This window comes from Mauremys reevesii, linkage group 1 (assembly GCF_016161935.1).
Source record: "Mauremys reevesii isolate NIE-2019 linkage group 1, ASM1616193v1, whole genome shotgun sequence".
In the NCBI taxonomy this organism is placed as follows: Eukaryota; Metazoa; Chordata; order Testudines; family Geoemydidae; genus Mauremys; species Mauremys reevesii.
Genome location: NC_052623.1, coordinates 270221806 through 270241456, shown reverse-complemented (window position 1 = coordinate 270241456; position 19651 = coordinate 270221806). Strand labels below are relative to the sequence as shown.

At 42.5% G+C, this 19651-nt stretch overlaps 1 protein-coding gene across 2 annotated transcripts in view; it reads right to left on the bottom strand.

Annotated features, from left to right (window-relative positions):
• Positions 1 to 16125, bottom strand: part of LOC120372915 (histone acetyltransferase p300-like) — a 123187-nt gene extending 107062 nt beyond the window's left edge. Inside the window, exon 1 of one of the 2 annotated variants that reach the window (XM_039490472.1) lies at positions 14480 to 16125. In XM_039490472.1, the coding sequence (XP_039346406.1) occupies positions 14480 to 14573 (94 nt within the window). In that variant the 5' untranslated portion in view covers positions 14574 to 16125. The remainder of the gene's footprint in view (positions 1 to 14479) is intronic. The other variant, XM_039490465.1, reaches the window with a different exon arrangement.
• Positions 16126 to 19651: the final 3526 nt, after the last annotated feature.

The window sequence follows — 19651 nt, the reverse complement described above, 5'->3', positions numbered from 1 at the left end:
TAACTAACTCTGTCACCCAGAATGCACCAAAGAAGATCTGACCAAAGTAGGGGAGTATGCAGACATTTGATCATCAAGATAATGATTTGTGATCTCTAGAGACATCATGGCACCCTCCAAAATACCGAAGAGTTACTACATGGTGGAAATAGGCCCTCTGGTTTAAGCTCTGAAGTAAAGCACAGAAGTCACCAATACCCAGGAAGCAACCTTCAGTGTTACAGTGGTTCAGAAGGATCCTACATTAGGTTAATCTGGAGATCTATTAATACCCTGGGTTCACAGGTAAAGTGAAGATGTAGAGAAGAGGAAATGTTTCACCCTAAGTATCTGACGATGGGTTACTGAGACAAATGACCTATTTTTAATTAGGCCATATCCAAAAGGTTACCCACAAAAAAGCATTAGCGTGGAATAGCCTCAAAGTGCAAAGAAGATATGCAACAGTTCTCTTATGAACTGCGCCAACAGCAGATACTTCTGTTATGTCCAAAGGTCCCTTTGTCAGCTACTGCCCATGCAACCATAGAACTCATCTGTAAAAGAAAACACCTCATGAAATGTTACCCTATCAGGAACCACATCATGAGCAAGGTACAGACTGAACAAGTTGCTTCAATCCTACAGTCTTTCACAGACAGACTACGGACAAAACCATAACCCTCGTAAGCCACCAATGGCCAATTTGTGTCATCACTCAATTCCCTCATGTGTTCTCTTGCCTTATGGGACACAACAGCCCTAACTTCTCCCCCATGCTGCCAGCTATTAACACACCTCTCTTTACAGCAGCCACAGCTTTCTTGCACTAGCTTGAGAACACAGTCTTCTCCTATCTTGGTCCATTATTAATATGTGGAACTTCACTGACACCACCAAGAACTTGCACTGCTAGGGCTCATCTTAAACTTCCTTACTTCCAACAAGTTGAGATCTATCTGCACACCATGGGATACACGTGTTAAGTCAGATGAAGCCTTCTGACCTTACAACGGGATGGTAGTTATTCCCTGCTGGCACTAAGCAAGGTATAGACCAGCTGGTCTCAGTCATGCACTGAATGTGGTGCTTTTTTACTTTCATACTGTGAGAGCCATCTCTTCTGGGGATCCTGGCTATCCTGTGTTAACACAGATCATTTTAGTACTGCATGGGTTTTATGAGTTTTCCAGCCTGAAGCACGTCCAGGCATTCAGCCTGGGAGCAGTTTTCCTCCTACCAGTCATTCTGAGACTCACCTGATACCTAGGTGGCCTTAAGTTACTCAAATTCAGACATTACTGTAACACTGTTGCAAAAAAAGGGCGAACATCATTCTGGGATGTATTTGCAGGAGTATTGTAAGCAAGACACAAGTAGTAATTCTTCCGCTCTACTCCACGCTGATTAGGCCTCAGCTGGAGTATTGTGTCCAGTTCTGGGCACCACATTTCAGGAAAGATGTGGACAAATTGGAGAAAGTCCAGAGAAGAGCAACAAAAATGATTAAAGATCATAGACAAACATGACCTATGAGGGAAGATTGAAAAAACTGGGTTTGTTTAGTCTGGAGAAGAGAAGACTGAGAGGGGACATAAGTTTTCAAATACATAAAAGGCTGTTACAAGGAGGAGGGAGAAAAATTGTTCTTAACCTCTGAGGATAGGACAAGCAGAAATAGACTTAAATTGCAGCAAGGGTGCTTTAGGTTGGACATTAGGAAAAACTTCATAACTGTCAGGGTGGTTAATCTCCATCATTGGGGATTTTTAAGAGCAGGTTATTACTTAATCCTGTCTTGAGTGCAGGGGACTGGACTAGATGACCTCTTGAGGTTCCTTCCAGTTCTATGAGTCCTAATCAAGATCCTGAAGGTGAATTTAACATGCAAGGAGCTCAGTGCCCTAGCATCTCAAAGTTGTCCTATTTAAGGTGGAAAACAGTATCTCTAACATTATTTATATTGCAGTAATGCCTAGGAGTCCCTGTGAGGGACCAGGACCACACTGAAAAAGGCAATTTACAAACAGAAAACAAAAAATGGTCCCCATCACAGGAGTTTACATTCTAAGCAAAATATGTCCTTACCGATTACAGAGCAGAGAAGCAAACTTGCAAATGGGCTGAAGGCACTCAAAGCTAGTCCCTCTTTCATGTTTTCTGGCTCAGACTAATCTCAGTCAGATTAGAAAACTGGAGGAAGTTCTCCTCACTTAATTAAGATTAGTCTGTCTTGTTTCTGAAACAAGGTCTTATATTAACAGGTCTTTCTACCAAGTTTCTGGGTGGTTAGCTTCTAATAGTAGAGGGAGGAATAATCCCAATTTTTTGGGAACTTGCTCCAGAGGCCTCCAGATACCTGAGGAGGTTTTTGACCTAATTGCCTAAATGTGTTCTGCAGATGGGAACAATGGTCTCAAAGTAGTCAATCTTCAAAGAATAGGTGTTTAATTGAAATGACAGTGTCTTGTATGCACAGAAATGCCTGAAGGATCTTGGCAGAGAAGCTGTGTTAAGATGACAGAACATGCAAGGTAAGCCTTGAGGTAGATTCTTATACCAAGCAAGACAGGGCCTTGAGGCTCCAGTCTAGATCCCTCTTTACAGCACTGCAATGGGAATGTATCAAAGTGGGACTTCAAAGAACAATCATCCTTCTGAACAATCCATCAGCAGCCCTGATATGCATCAGTAAATCAGACTGTAGAATAGCTCTTTCTGATGTATAAAATGAATTAACGAGTGGACAGGGCTTGATACCAGCGCTTCTCTCTGCTTTGTCCAATAGACACTTCAAGCAGCACTGTCTTGTACTTGGCACACTCAGTCTTCCACATCAGGCAAAACTATCGACAAGCGCTCAGTATTCCATGCAAAATGCCCCATTAGGACTCCAATCCTAGAGCCCTGCAAGCATTAACAGGTGCACCTCAAAGCTTTACCATCAACACTGACTGCTGGGTGTCACACAATGCAGGCTACTGCATATGAAACTTGGCATCTCTTTTGTACTTTCAGGCAGAAGCAATGGCCGTGAAATGCTGAGATCAAGATACTCTCTGCAGAAAGACCTGAAAGTTATCCAGAACAAGGCCTAGAAGCAAGAAAACACCAACCCACAGGACACAACTAAGCACCATAGTGTAACCAGCTATTTGGGTTCACAGTTAAGCAGCTACACTGGGGATCCAAGAATGGAGGCTCATGACCTAAAGTACCCTACAAAAAGATAAGCTGAGAAGACAATAAGCCAAGGATCCTCACAAGGCAAAACATTTAGATGCCCTGAACAACTTAGTTCAATACCCTGAAATACAGATAAAATGTCAAATAAAGCTAGGGACCAGGTAAAACAAAGTACTACCAACAAGATCTGAAAGTTGCAATATTAGGGCCCAAAGGTCTCCTGATGGGGAGACAAAATTACTCTTCCAAGGAGAGATGTGACACAGAAAGAACCTCAGCCAGGGAGGGACTGAAGTAAAAAGGAAAACTGAAGCAACAAGAAATTGAACTGCAGTGAAGAGTCGCTACTTTAGTTGAAGAGGCAAAGCTCCTGTGGGGAGCTCCATCACTGACTGATCAAGGAAAGGACTGGAAATTTCAGATGGCAGCCATTAGAAGTTCAGGTGGAGTGTGACCGCCAGTAGATGCTCTGCTGTTCTTTGGGGATAACCACCACCACCACCACCAGCAACCTTTAATACTTGCAAAGTTCCACCACCCTGTTCTGTCTAGGAAACATTCAGGAGTGAGGATTCTAACAAATGATATTTAGAGAAGGTCAGATTTATTTGCCCTTAATGGGGTTTATGACAGAGTCTAATAGTATTTTCATTGTAAACCCTTCTGAAGCAACAATCCCTTTCAAGGTGAAATTTAGTGATAGTTTTTTCCTACTTTTTTTAAAAATTGTGGAGGGCATTTTTAATCAGAGGGTAATCAGGTATTAACTATACCACTGCTGTATTCAGACAGAATCCAGTTATTTGATTTAAGATCAAATAAAGGCAGAAATTTGAACAAGACCTAAAAAAGTACAAGATTCAGAGCCACAAAAGCTATTGAGTTCAGCTACACAAACCGCACAACATCCTAGGATATTAGTCCCTAAACATCCAGAAGTAACTTCACCTCTTTTTGCCTAGAATACGAAGGTTTGATCCAAAGCTGCAATTTTTTTTCCCTGGATCTGTTTCAGGAAGCTATAACCTTTTTGCTTTAATACACCATTTGTCTTTTGGAAACCCCAAGAGCCTCTGGCATTAGGTTTTTAATTCTCCTTACTGTAAGAAATTGTGGTTTTTGCTTCCCCTCACCACCACATCACACCCCAAAGACCCCACTGTAATGCAGTATTCATGAGCATTCTGCCTCAGGGAAATCAAAAGGAAAATAAGATGCCTGAATTCAAAGTTTGGGACTGCAAGCAAAACCCTACCCAACAGTTGTGCCTAACCAGAACAACTTTTCAATACCTCATGTTAGAGTAATCAGAATCCCTGAAAGTCCGCAAATAGAAGCCTATAAGCCATTTTAGGAGTGTAAACCAAGCGTTTCAGACAGAGGCTCGTAGCAGCAACCCAAAGTTTCTTGGTGAAAATGTCCAATGCAGTGGCAGACGTACATATTAGCTCATCTACCAGTTTTTTGTTTTTTTTTGTGGGGTTGTTTTTTTTGGGGGGGGGGGTTGGGGGGAGAGAATTGTCACACATTTGATATAATTAATTTGCAAAGGGAAAGATAACAAGTAAATGTTATAAAAGGCCATTTATTGCTCTAGCCCAATCTGAAAAGAATTTATCTTGGGGTGCTCATTCTTTGTGCAAATTCATACACCACGTAATTTGTATACACCCCACAATCACCACACAGCTCTTCCTCAAAAGAAAACATTCCATTTTGCTCAGAACAGTGATCTGAAAGTTCACTCAGGGCCTGATCCAAAGCCCTCTGAAGTCAACAGAAGGACTCTGACTTCAAAATGGGCTTTGGATCAGTGCCACAATCAAGAGCACTAAAACTACTGAGCCATCTGATTCAAAGAGGTTGTAACCCAGTTTCCATCCTGTTTTTATTCTGGATTTGACATCTGGAGAACTTTACTACTTTAACATTAAACTGATTAATATGTTAAAGTTTTGTTATTAATTGGTCACTAAAATATTTTGAAATAAAATGTTAAGGTTTATAAATGATCTCGAGTGCTTTTCACCAACATGAGCTAAGGAGACATATCAACTCATTCACCATTCTGAAAGCGATTAACAATAACTAAAGGGGGAAGTTTAAAAAGTTATCTGAGTAAACCAGATTTAAAAATACACAATTTAAAGCCTCTATATTAGTTTTGTTCAGTGACTACTGGCCCAAGTTATAAACAACATGAGGGGCCTTGGACATTAATAGTTAATAATGGCTGCAATATACCAAGGTAAGAGCCTAGCTTAATATCAACTGAAACATTTTGTTAATCAACTTATTGCCTAGTACAGGGATCAGCAACCTTTCAGAAGTGGTGTGCCGAGTCTTCGTTTATTCACTCTAATTTAAGGTTTTGCGTGCCAGTAATAGCTTTTAATGTTTTTAGAAGGTCTGTTTCTCTAAGTCTATAATATATAATTAAGCTATTGTTGTATGTAAAGTAAATAAGGTTTTTAAAATGTTTAAGAAGCTTCATTTAAAATTAAATTAAAATGCAGATCTCCCCGGACCGGTGGCCAGGACCTGGGCAGTGTGACTGCCACTGAAAAATCAGCTTGCGTGCCACCTTCGGCACACGTGCCATAGGTTGCCTACCCCTGGCCTAGTATATTCCTCAGCCAAGGATGTGCCACCTATATATAGCGTAGGCTTTGTAAAGCTAGACTGATTCAAAATAATAGTTTAAGAAAAATATATAAGCTTCAGATAGGAATTTCATTTGTACAGTTTTGACACCAGCTTTAAAGTATACCAATTTTCAAATATGTAAGTTTTACTGAAGAGTCAATTTTCTGAGCACTATGGGCCCTAGTACAAGTTGAAATTAGAGGTGAATGAGCCTATTTTAGCATACTAACATTGTGGACCACCAGAAGAAAGCACAATGAAGCAACCATTCACTATTATGCCATGGGTGAACTTTCTACCTGGAATACCAAAAAAAGTCAGTAGCCCTGCCATACTTTGCGACCTTTAGTTTAAGTAGTCTACAGCTTATTTGCAAGGTACTCTAGCTTACTAGGACAGCCCACCTATTCACCCCATACTTACGATCTACAAAGAGAAAAACTAAGTCAGTGGCTTGGGTTGAAAACATTAATCTGTAGCAGGAGGCTGCATGCCAAAGGTTGCTGACCATCAGGGTAAACCGCTGGCAGGCTGCAAGACATTATGTTTACATTGACCGTCCACAGGCACGGCTCCTCGCAGCTCACAGTGGCCGCAGTTCACCATTCCTAGCCAATGGCAGCTACAGGAAGTGGCACAGGCTGCAGGTATATGCTGGCCGCCGTTTCCCACAGCTCCCATTGGCCGGGAACGGCGAACTGCTGCCACAAGGAGCTGCAGGGGACTGTGCCTCTGGACGGTCAACATAAACACGACTCGCGGCCTGCCAGTGGATTACCCTGATGGGCCGCATGCCAAAGGTTGCCGACCCCGATCTATAGCAACTATACATTTCAGAAATTCTTTTGTAGAAGAATCACCATGGCTCACTCTCACTCATGCTTCCCAGCAACATCAGCAGACACTTGGAACTGATGTGGTCCTGAACTCCAGCATCCTGCTGAAAAAAATCCTAAATGGAGGAAGAGCGCTAATATAGGCATGGTTTTGCACTGGTGCTGTGGAAAAGGACAGGAGGACAAAAGAGAAAAACTTCTCTTGCCATTCTACCTCACACCAGCAGTGGTGAATCACCTATACTACCGCTGCTCCTGCACACAGCATTTTCACAACAGAAGTGGAGAGAATCTAACTAGTGTCACATCAATTCCACATCTCTGCTGATGGAAGTGTAGCTGAAAACTACACACCTGGCTGAGTCACCCATTACAATTCCCCCATCTAAAAATGGGAGCTATTCAGAATTCTTGGAAAAATGAAGTGCCAACATTTTCTTTTAAAAAATCCTACAACAAAAGCATCTGAAGACAGTTATTTGTATATGACAAAGTAAAGCCTTCAAAATACATAGAAAAGTTAAGTGACATTTGTCATTTTGTGCTGTGATTCATAACAACAACGTAATATCAAGAAACATGCTTTAAGAAAAATATCGGATCATACCCATGGACACTGCTTTACCGCTTAGCAAATAAAAGGTTCCTGTGTATAAAATAACTATGGTTTATGTCTTGCTTGTCGGATTCATGTATCCAAATTCAGTGGGATCACGATGTTTTGCATGTCACTGAATACAACCATATGCAGAGACAGATGTATTTTACTTCAACCTGCTGCTACAGTTTTGGTAAAGCCTGAGAAGCCAAATCCTTGGAGACCATATAAGTAGTTTAAGCTGACAGGTAAACAAATCAGCAAAATTATTTAGTTTGTCAGATAACAAATCTAAATGACTTTGGGCTCAATCTCCACAGAGGGGCACTGGTTAATGTGCAGAGAACGGTTAAAGTAAGATCATTACATCAATAGAGCATGCACTGAAGACTGTCCCACTGAAGCATGTGGGCAAGTCATGGAGGAGAGACTAGAGACAACCAACCAAAAGTAGGGGGGAAAAAAACTTGCAATGGATATACTTATAAGTCCCATTAAATCCACTGGCAGAGAAAGACTGCTGTACACTTTAGATATAGCAATCCATAGAAAAGAGCCAGAATTCTTCCAGTAATATGCTTAATCTTCCCTGCCTCTACACAACCCACAAGCATTAGTAAAAAAAATTCTCTACACAAGTGTTTTAACAAAGAATTGATTAAGGATCTGAACTGATGGCTCCTTTTACGCAGAGTTAAGGATTCGGCCTGAAATAGATCATTTAACAAGAGACCATCCCAACCGCATTTACTTAAAATTAACTAGGTTTTGTTGGATTCTAGCATCTAAAATTTCTGAATTCAGCAGCAAGGTTTTCTCCTGAAATTTCAGAAATTCATTTGTTAGTTGATATTTCCTTTTAAGTAATACACACCCGCTTCTGATCTCAGGTGTCTACACTGTACAGTGCCCAGGACTTAGTTTTTACTTGTAGTTTGCATAATACACACACAATTTATATTTCCATAGAGATTTACTTGTGTATATATTATTTTAAATTTTAAAATATTAAAATTTAAAAAAAGTGTGTAGAACACTGCAATTTTACATGTGCAATTCAGTGAGTGTCGGAAAGAAAAATAAATAGTTATAGGTATAAGATTAGGAATGGAATGCAAGGTTGTGAAGTCTGCAGGATCATTGATTTTTGAATCAATCACCATAGAAATATCAAGTTACTGTTCTTCTCAAAAATCTTATTCTAGCCACAGGGCTCTTGACAGTCCACTTGACTACAAACTAAAAATTATTTCAGTTCCCTCACACCAATTATTTAGTGTAAATTAAAATAATAATTGCCAACTGTAACAATACAGTATTACATTCTTTTCTACCTGTCCAACCCCCAAATTAAGGGTTCTCTGTTTCTCTTGTAACAACTGACACCATTAACACTTCAAATAACAAAAACAGTGAAGAGAAAAAAAAAGTAGAACTGGGTCTCACCAGGAAAGGTAATAAATCTCATTTTTAAATAATTTCTAATATTTAAATATATGTAATAATTTCAGGTCTTTGTTTGTTTGTTTTTTTAATTAAGTCTCTAATTTTTCCTGGTACCAGAACAAGCAAAATGAGTGAAAAATACATTTAAGTTATAAAAATAAAGATTTCCAAGTGATTTCTTGACAGTTGCCTACAGCGTGGCTGCTGATGGACAGTATTTCATAGTAAAGGGAGTGTGAAGATGTGCGACTTTGTGATAGGGCACAGGAACATGAGTCAAGAAACCCAAGTTCTCTTCCTGGCTCTGCCACTTACCTGTTACATGGTCTCGAACAAGTCACTTCACCTCTCCATGCCTCTGTTCTCTCTCCCTACCCTTTGCATATCTTGTCTATTGAGACTGTAAGCTCTTTAGAGAATGACTATAACTTACTACGAGTCTGTACAATGTCTATCACAGTCTCAGATGCACCGCTGTAATTAATACAAGTAAAAATAGTTTTATTTGCTATAATACAAAAACTCTGTAAGTTATCTGATTATACAATTAAAGAGGCAGCAAATGAAAATAAGGTGAACTGCAACACTCACTCACCCAAGTTTCAGAGAGAAAGAGCACATGTAAAGTTGAAAGGGAGGGGAACTCAGGAGTAAGATCTGATTGCTGTGCAAGAAAGGGGCCAGGAGTCAGACTTGAAAGGAGAGAAGGCTAGAAAGAAAAAAGGTGAGGTCAGACAAATGGAGAGAAACTCCAAGAGGGAGCCTGAAAACTGGGTAGAGACTTTGTATCAATCTCTGAAATAGATAGGGAGCCAGATTAAAATTTGAGGTGAGGTGTTTCTAGTGAAGAAACAACCCTCCGTATTTCAAAAACCAATGAAAATTACATCTTCTATACAAAGAATTACAGTAAACCAGATGACAGAAGATGAGAATACGAATCATTTTTATAAGAGGAGCAAGTCCTGAAGGTTTTCACTACAAGAGAGAAATGTATACACCAGAGGTTGGCAAACTTTCAGAAGTGGTGTGCCGAGTCTTCATTTATTCACTCTAATTTAAGGTTTTGCGTGCCAGTAATAGCTTTTAATGTCTTTAGAAGGTCTGTTTCTCTAAGTCTATAATATATAACTAAACTATTGCTGTATGTAAAGTAAAATGAAGCTTCTTAAACATTTTTAAAACCTTATTTAAAATTAAATTAAAATGCAGATCTCCCTGGACCTGTGGCCAGGACCTGGGCAGCGTGAGTGCCACTGAAAAAAATCAGCTCACGTGCTGCCTTCAGCACGCAGCACACTGCCATAGGTTGCCTACCCCTGGTATGCACTTTGGGTATGAGGTATGCAGAAGAATTAAGGGTCAAGATGAGAACAAAATCAAGATTTATAAAAAATGGATACCAAGTGGAAGGGAGATTAAGGGGATGTACATTTGGCTCTATGGGCTGCTGTTAATCAATAGAATCTGATTTTTAGATATGCCTAGCTGAAGGATGCTAAATTCCATACTACAAATATACATACAGATCTCTTCTACCACAAATCTGTATATTAACGGTTATCTCAGGCAATGGAGTTGTTTAATATTTTACAACTTACATTTCAAACAATATTTTTATATCCAACAACCAAAAGATCTTGCACTGTCTACTACAATGTTATGACATTTATCAAGGAATACAAAGTTCAGGATACCCTCTCCAAATACATGACACCATTTAACACACCTGATTAATGGAAGGAAGTCTTGCCCAAAATGAACTTTAAAAACTATTTGGTATTTTTGAAGACTATTTGAGATGCCAAATTTACATAAAGCACTTGTCAAGCATTTAATTACAGTATTAAGAAAAATAAATATGGTAGACTTTTACTCCAAAGCCTAGATTACACTGAGAAAAGGTTGCTGGGTATAAATATAGCAACAGAATCTAAGTGAAAGCTGCAGCTACACTTTTTTTTTTAAAGCAGTGTTTCTGCTAGTATAGCTTATACCAGGTACCCAAATGAAATACATTACATCAGCAAAAGCACTTTTATGAAGGAATGATCAAGTCTACACGAAGGCTTTCGCCAGGACATAAATGTCACCAAAAACCCTTAACTGATATTGCTTATAATAGCAAAAGTTTCTAGCATAGACCTGGCTCAAGTGTTCAGATTTAGTGTTCTCTGAAGAACTCAACTTAGGGCTTCACATGCATAGACAGGTATTAGACCGCCTTCCCACCAATTTTTGTCAACTGTTCGCACTGAAGCGGTACCAGTACTTTTATAACTATTGAGAAAATCTAAGATGTTCAGCTCCTAAAGTCAAGAGTTTTTAATGGATGCATTAAGAATTAAAGGGATTACAAAACAAAATGTAAAGTTTAACCATTAATTTACTAGAAGAAAAACTATTCACAATATCAAGATTTTCTGATACTCCTCAGTATCCAGTAGGTATAACAGTGCTTTAAGTGTTGGCAAATGATATGAACCTGCAGTTAAACACTTGAGCTGGTTGGTAATACAGTATTCCCTTCCTGCTTCTTCCTCTGGACAAGAAATTTAGCCTTTACTAGAATTTATTTTTGCATTTATATAAACAAATTTTAAACTGTGAAAGCTCTTGAGTTATACCGTTTTCTACGGCTTCAGAGCAAACATTACTTTCAAAACAGGACAGAAACAACAGCCAAGGCTTCTTAGAAAGAGATCCCGCACTGTGACAGTGAGCAAGCTACTGGATGAGCAAAGAAATTAGGTTTACTAATGCAACCCATGTGAACACCTTTTGAATTCTCCCAATGCGTTGTGTGTTCTGAAACGGAATCCCAAAACCTTCCTTTTTTGTGTGCAGTCTGAAAACCAACTAACTATATAGTCTTGGTACGCAACAAAAAACACCATAATTGGGGATGAATTATGGCTTCTGTATGTTGAAAATATTTGACATCTGCTAGTTTCAGCTCTAGCAACTCAACTAGACTCAGCACTGCTCTTAGGTCTCCAATCTGCCAAATCCATATTTTAAATTAACACTGAACCAAATAAGCCAACAGTGAGAAATATAAAAAAAGAATCCCCTTCACACTTGCAAGCAAGGTGAAATGGCCACAACAATTCAGAAATTTCTGACTCCTCACTTCACAGACTTCTTTACGTGTTCATAATCTAATATTTAGATTACTGCAGAAAAAAATGTAATGTTTCTAGTAAAGAATTAAGGTAAGATCAAAAGCATGATGCAATCATTATCCTAGGAGTGGGGAAACACACCCCATTCTACAGCTGAGACCTACCACACTACACATCACTAATTCAAAGTTACTTGGGGAAAAGAAAGGGAAAAAGCCTAAAGATATAGTAGAAACTGGAGAATTGGTGTTTATGGAAACAGGATGACATGAGACAAAAAACAGTCATGCAATGGAAGTGAAGGAATAAAACCCGCAAATGATGGGTTTTGACTTAAAGAAACATTGTAATATTCAACTTTGCAAGATAAGTGCGCTTGTGAGATGAACGCATACTACTGCCCAGGTAACAAACATAGTACTGTGCTTCAAAGCCCCCACAATGTTAATATGTTACTTAACATGAGAACCCAGAGTAAAGAAGTCTTCATCAATAACTGAGTAATTTCATATGAAAAATTTACAGTATCCAAAGCCTCTACATTACCTGTTGAATGAAATAAAGTTTGAGTTTATACAAGTCTTATGAACAAAGTACATTCTGTTTTGTCCACTATTATGTCACATCTGAATTCTTAAGAAACAGTTAAAATATATGTAGTAAGTGTTTGATCAGACCTATACAATGATTCCTCAACTATTAAGACACCCAATTCTGATTAAAATGCTCACATTATATTAAATATATTGAGCATCTGCACTTGTTAAATAGAAATAAACTCCTTGTAGCCTGGCACAACCAGTGTTTTTATACTTTCAATCAAATACATAAAAAGTGTCCACCTGTCCAACTATTCTAAACAGTATCCTAATTTCTCCCACACACACAGACAAAAAAAGCCTGAAGTCAAATTTGGAACTTTCCACACAATGAATTGGGGGGGGAGAAATGATATGATTTTGAACTAAAATAATCCCCTGTTGAATGATCAACTTGACAGGGAAAGGAAATATAGGAAGGCTACTGAATTCAAGTACTTGCTTTCTAAGTAATGCTAAAAAAAAAAAATCAACCATTGGTCTGACAGGGTGGAAGAAGAGGAACTCTCCTCCTATCTCCCTCTTCTAATTGAAGACTGGACCTGTTGATTTTGGGACAGAAATGCATCACCCCCTTTCACAGTCTCTGTAACACTGCCTACGCCTTAATGTGCTCTAAAAGTTCTCGGCAAACTTTTTTTTACAATTATACACCAGTTAAAACTTCATTAATCCAGAACAAAGAAAAGATCAGCAAAAAAAATTTTTTTAATTAAGATGATTCCAGTTAAACCACTGTACAACTGAAAGCTAGACATTTAAACATCTTGTTTACTGTCTGATGGCCAGCCATTTTTTACTTATTTTCCTGGCAGCTCAAACAATTACAATGAACAAGAAAACTGGTGCCTACAAGGAACAACCACCTTAACTAGACAATATATGGCAGGGGGAGACAGACAGAGTTGGGGGGAGTCCCTAAAGTTTTCTTTTGGCTAAGAAGTCTAAAAGCGAGTTTTGAGAAACAACTAGGGGCAGGCTGCTCAGTACTCTCAAAGCAAAATGACCAACTATTTATCTGCATTTTAATAAGAGGCAGTGAAAAGAAGAACAGCATATTGTTAATTTCCAGTACACACAGTTTATGTTTGCTGGGGATTGAGACACCCAAAATTTACACCCTCTAGCTGGATTTCAGCACAACTATGGATTGTTCCTCCCTAAAAAAAAAGAACAGTTAAAAATCCTTGCAGGGATTGCAAAGAAAAAGCCCCCTTCATCTTCACAACCCAATAAACATACATGGGAATTTCAGACATTTTGGCCTCACAGCAAAGAAATGGGAGATGCAAAATGAACTGCGCTCCATATTGATTCTTAATGCAAATAAGATGAAACGCTATGTGTTTGCATGAAGATAAAAAGGCTCTTAAAAAGCCCTACACATCACTAAAATCTGCAATCTAGGTCTTTAAAAACTAAGACTAAGCTAAATTTCTAACAAAAAACAGAACCGCTTTTCCTCTGAGAAAGAGCAGGGTGAGAAAGGGTGAAGGGAAAAGGTAGAAAAGTAAATAGAATAACCAAAATGCAAACAAGGGCTAAACTGAAGAATGGAAGAGAATTCAATCCCTTATTTAGAAAAAAAAATGTGATATAAAATCCCTACATATAAGCCAACAAACAGTAAGAGAGAGATTCGTGTGTGTGTATATATATACACACACACACAGTTAAGAGTGATGAAGAGGATGCTTGTGTGCAATATTTTATGCACATAATCAGAATTAAGATACACAGAGAGTGAGTTTGATATAATTATTACAACGAAAAGGATGAAAAAGGTAACACTGTTAGTCTTTTTCTGCAAATGACCACATGCATAATAAACCAAACAGCTTTCCTCTCAATCACGTCCAACAAATAAAGGGCAAGAGCAATTAAATACCCTCCGAGGAGATTAATACACATAGGTGCAGAGGAAAAAGGGGTGCAGATGGAAAGACAGTAAGGGGGAGGGGAGAAGTGAAGCTGGAGGAAAAAAGATGGGGAAAAGAAGGCGAGAGAAAGGGTTTTAGGTGTACAGCTGGGATATGGGAGGGGGTCTGGGCCCCTGAGACTGACCTGTGCCGTCGCTTGCGGACACGGAGAGCGCCGGTGAGGAGAGTTTAGGCCGCTTGGCTGAAGGCGGGCCCGGCTCCACCACATTCTCGGCCATTTTTAATTCTTTTTAGACAAACACAACGAGCAGAGAGACGGGGGATCCCCAAAATCTTCGCCTTCCTCTCGGGCCCCCGACGCAACTGAAGACTAAGGAGAGCGAGCGACGGATCTGGAGGACGCGGGGGGCCAAGTTCCCCTTTTTCTGCCCCTCGGGTTCGGTTTCTGGTAGGGTGGCACCAGCTCAGCGGGGGGGAAAGGTGGGGAATAGGGTGGGGAAGAGGCCTTTTCCCCCGGGCCACAGGCAGAGGGGACGGGAAGAACACGGAAAGCGCCCCCGCCAGAAATAAAAAAAAGGAGAAGAGGCTGGTGGGTTTTTAGTCAAATTAATCCCGGCTGTTGTGCTGCTGGTGCTTCCTCATCTCTGCCACCATCATCTTCATCCTCCGGGGGGTCTCCTCCTCCTGCTGCCGCCTCACCGCCGCCATCAGCCTCTTCCTCCTCGGCGTCGTTCTCCTCCTCCTCATCGCCACAAGGAGGCGGGCGAAGGAGGGGAGAGGAGGAAGAAAAAGGAGAGAGAGAAAAAATCACCCTCCTCTAGCAGCTCCTTCCCTGTCCAACACCACCCTGCAAAAAAAAAAAAAACCCACCGCCCGCGAAGGGGCTGGAGGGGAGGAAGACAGCGCGTGTGCGGGGTCCCCAGCTCCCCCTGCTTCTTCCTCGCCAGGCACTAATGGCTGCAGAGAGGGGAGCTGGAAGGATGAGGAGGGTGAGGATAAGTCCCAGGAGTCTCCGCTTCACATCTTGTTGTGCGGGGAAGAAGGAGGGGTTGTTGTCCTGATGCAGGCAGCGCCGATCTCGGGATGGGGGTGCAGGGGCGGGTTTCAGCGCCCCCTCCGCGCTCCCTCTCAGCCCGAAGAGCAGGGTGCCCCCCAGAGCAAGCGGAGGGACCGATCCCAAGCAGGAGGAGGAAGAGGAGGAGGAAGCAGGCGGCCCCTCCCCCCTTCTCTCGCGCTACCTTCCCCCTCCCCAGCGGCTGAGGGTGGTTATTAGCGCTGGGTTTGGGCAGGGCGGGGGGTTAGGCTCCTCTCTTCCCCCACCCCCTGCGCTCGGCGATGGTCACTCTCCGCCTCTCCCACCGCCGCTCAGGCGCTGCCGGGACGCCCTCTCGCCTCCGCCATAGGGGGCGGGGGCCCCAACGGGGCTCTAGACGCCTTCCAAAATACCGGGCCAAGAGGGGGAATCTGCCCCTTGTGGATTAAACAGACCGCAGGGGGGGTCTCCTCTGCTCCGGGGCGGGGTAGGACGGGGCTTTGAGCGAGGAGGCCGAGCGCGCAGGCTCCCTACTGCCCCTGCCTGGCTCTCGGCGGCTGGTTGTGGGGCTGGAGTGATGTACGTGGGGGCTGGGTCTCGGACTCTCTCTTCTCTCCCCGTTCCCCGCCCGGGCCCCTGGCTCTCTCTGCGCTGCCCGCCCTCTGGCTCGCCCCGTCCGGCTCGGTCTCTCTCGCCCTCCCTCAGTCGCTCACACACAAACAAAATGGCGGCTGTTGTTTCTTCACTCTCCCGAGTCCTCACAGGGAAGCGAGCGTCGGCGGCCGGAAATGAGCCAAGAGAAAAAAGGAGGCGGGGCTACTGGTGGGGGCGGGGCCGCGCGGAGCTTGCACTCACAATGGAACGCGGGGGTGGGGGCTAGAATGGGGGGGGGAGAATCAGGGGCGGGGCTAGCTGCCGTCACGAGACCAGGCCGACCACTCAGCGCGCGTTGCTCATCGTTCCCTTCCGCAAACTCCCTCACCTCCGCCTCTTAAAGGGGAAGGAGGACGAGAAAAAAACCATTCCTCTCCTCCCCCACCCACACCGTGAATTATTAGTTGGCGGAAAAATGCAGCGCGGTGGTTGCTTGGGACAGGCCTGTTGTAATCCTACAGCTGAGGCGCGGGGGGGGCCTGGAGCGGGCAGCTCCTCTGCTGCACAGCGGGGCGGGGGCACGACAGCCCGCGGTGCGGCTCCCCCTGCACGGCATACACTGCATAGACAAAGGCCCCACAGCTAAGCCCCTGGATTTAGGGCCGGTGCGGGGAGATTTCTCAGGTGTAAGCAGAGCAGGACTTGGCCCGTTTTCTGTGTAGGTTTCTACACAGACAGCTAGGTATACGTGTGATAAGCTGCCTGCACCTATATGTATATTACATCATTGTGCTACCTATGGTTGATAAATCATTGTGCAGGCGCCTGATGCAAAGCTGTGTCTAACCAGCCTTGCAAAATTCCACCTTCTTGCTTGCCTGGGAGAAGCAATTTTATTTATTTAAAATACAGGCATGAACACTATCTTTTATCCCCCGTTATCATCATCGCCAAGCACAGCTTCATCGATTTTGTACTGCTTTTATGACAATTTTGCAAGGCTGGTTTCTCACAAACACAAATTCTGATCTCACCTACTCTACTGTGCAATGTTATTTACTATGCATCAACATTGTGCTTTGCTCTGCCCTAGGTATAAAGACAGTGCCCCTTCCAGCAGGTTAAATATATGGCCACTATCCTGCATCTTGTTCCATGTGGGCAGACCCCTACATCTGTGCACAGACCTACTGACTTAAACCTGGCTCCGCACCCAGCCAGAGGGCTCCATGCATGCAGAACGCAAGTTGTAAGAGATAGCCTAAAAGACAGGCAAGAATGTATACAGGGATACAAAATCTGGTGATAACTCAGAAGGGGGAGTTGTTTGGTTAAATAAAAACATTAGTATCTTCTTTCTTGCCACTTCCTTTTTCAGGGTAAGCAACATTTATTGCCTTCTTTCAAAACTCATAACTGTACACCTGGCTGTCAAGCAAATTAGTATTTTTACAGTTTGCTGATGATACCTGGTCCATGTACCATGTCTTTGTCCTCTCCCTTAGTCATCTTCCGTCCAAGATCAGCACAAGGGCCATTTTACCAATGAAGCAGCAAAGAATCCTGTGGCACCTTATAGACTAACCTTCTACAGAACCAGACTAACATGGCTACCCCTCTGATACTTGACATTTTACCAATATAACTCTCAGGTCTCTGCTGGACATGTCCATATCAATGTAGCATAGCCTCCCTCAAGTTGTCTTCAGTTGGGACAACCCTCATTAGGCCCTTTACAACCTCAGTTCATTTCCTCTCAAGGAATGTCCAGTCATCTCACTATCGCCATATCTTCATTTCAATAATGGAGAGCATACTGATTTCTTTTCTTGTGGCGGGCCAGGACGCTGTTCTGTACATTAGGATGGGTTGAACTACAGTTTTACACACTACCTTTTACATTTATTGGTATATTTTTATCACAGAGAACTGAGGTCAGCTCCTACCATTTGTACCAAGCAGCTTTGATATGATGCCAGGCATCATGTAGGAGAGAACCATTGTCAGCAACCATTGATCCTAGATATTTAAATTATTTCACTCTTCTACACTATCTGCCTGCAATATTCTTTGTGGTGAGTCCTCCTCCCTCTGTTATCAAAGCCTCGGTCTCACCAAAGATCACTGTAAGTCCCACTTGCTCAAAACTGTGTTGTGCTTGTTCAAAGTATCTCACAATCTTCTGCACATATCACTAAGTCATCAGCGAACACCATATTCCAAGATGACTCCCTTCATATATTCTCACTTATCACATCCATGAAAACCACAAACAAAAAAGGATCCAATGCTGACCCCTGATGCAGGCCATTTACAGAAAATTCTTGCTGTAGCCTCATATGGTTTGGACTCCATCATACATAACCAGATAAAAACAGACATATCCTTCTAGTACACCTCTCCGTTGCAAATTCCACAAAACTAATTATCTTGGTAATAATCATATGCCTTCTCCAAGTCCACAAAGACTATACCCCGTTGCCACCCTTTTTTTCTTTGAGCTTCTCCTTGAGGATTCATAGAACAATGGTGTAAATTTTACTCCTTCCACACAGAAGTCCCTGCTGACCCTTCCAGATTTCCACTGATCCACACAAATGCTTTTCCGTAATCTTCTCCCACGTTTTCATAGCATGTGATATCAGCTTAATTGGACAATAATTAGCATACAGTGTAATATCTCCTTTATGTTTTAAAACAGGCATGTACCTATTAGATTTCCGGGTTAAAACAGGCATGTATCTATTAGGTTTCCAGGTTAAAACAGGCATGTACCTATTGGGTTCCAGGTTAAAACAGGCATGTAGCAGGGTGGTCACCCACTCCAGCCTTAAAGGGCTTAAAACAGCCCAGGAGAGGGCTCTGGCAGGGAGCAAGCAGTTCCCAGGCTGTTTGGGGAAGCAGGCTCAGCTGCCCCTTATAAGAGGGCAGGGGTCCCAGAGCAGATAGTCTCCTCTAGCTGTAGAGGGAGATGGGTCTGGCTGCTGGGGAGTGTACCAGAGGTGGAGCAGAGCCAGGGGAAGGCCAGAAGGCCTGGAAACCCCGCAGGCCTAGTGTAAGACTGAATAGGTACTGGGGTTTCAGGGGGCAGCCCAAAGATAGGTAGAGGCAGAAGGTCCAAACCCCCCTTTTCCAGTGATGAGTGGCACTTATACTGCAGTCTGACTCAGGGAATGGGGGCTAGTTAATGACTGGCAGTGGCTATACTGAGGTGAAGATAGTGGGTGTGGGTTCCCCTGGGTGGGGAGACCCAGAGAGTGGATGCACTGCCAGGGGACAGTGCCTGAAGATAAGGGGGACCAAGTCTGGGAGGGACATGGGGGGCCAGTGGCAAGCAGGACACTGGCCTGCAGAGGGCACTCTGGGTCAAAAGAGCTAATTCCCAGGATGACTGACAGGAGGCGCTGCAGGGGTGAGTCACAGCATTGCTACAGGGCACCACAAAGCTTTACACCATTAATCTGACAATTTCTTTTTCTTGAGAATATCATTTAACAGAGTTGTAAAATACTTGATACTTTCCCTTCCCAATGATGTCAGTGCATCCACCGGTACTTCATCAGTCCCAGGTGCTTTCTCCTTTTCTTTTTCATAAGTGCCTCTACATCCTCTTCCTCCTGTATTTAATCTATCACACCACAGGTTGGCTTACAGATTTGTAGTTTTCTTTTGGAGTCTCCTCATTGATCACTCTCAAAATGATCACCCCAGACTTCATTGATTGGTTCA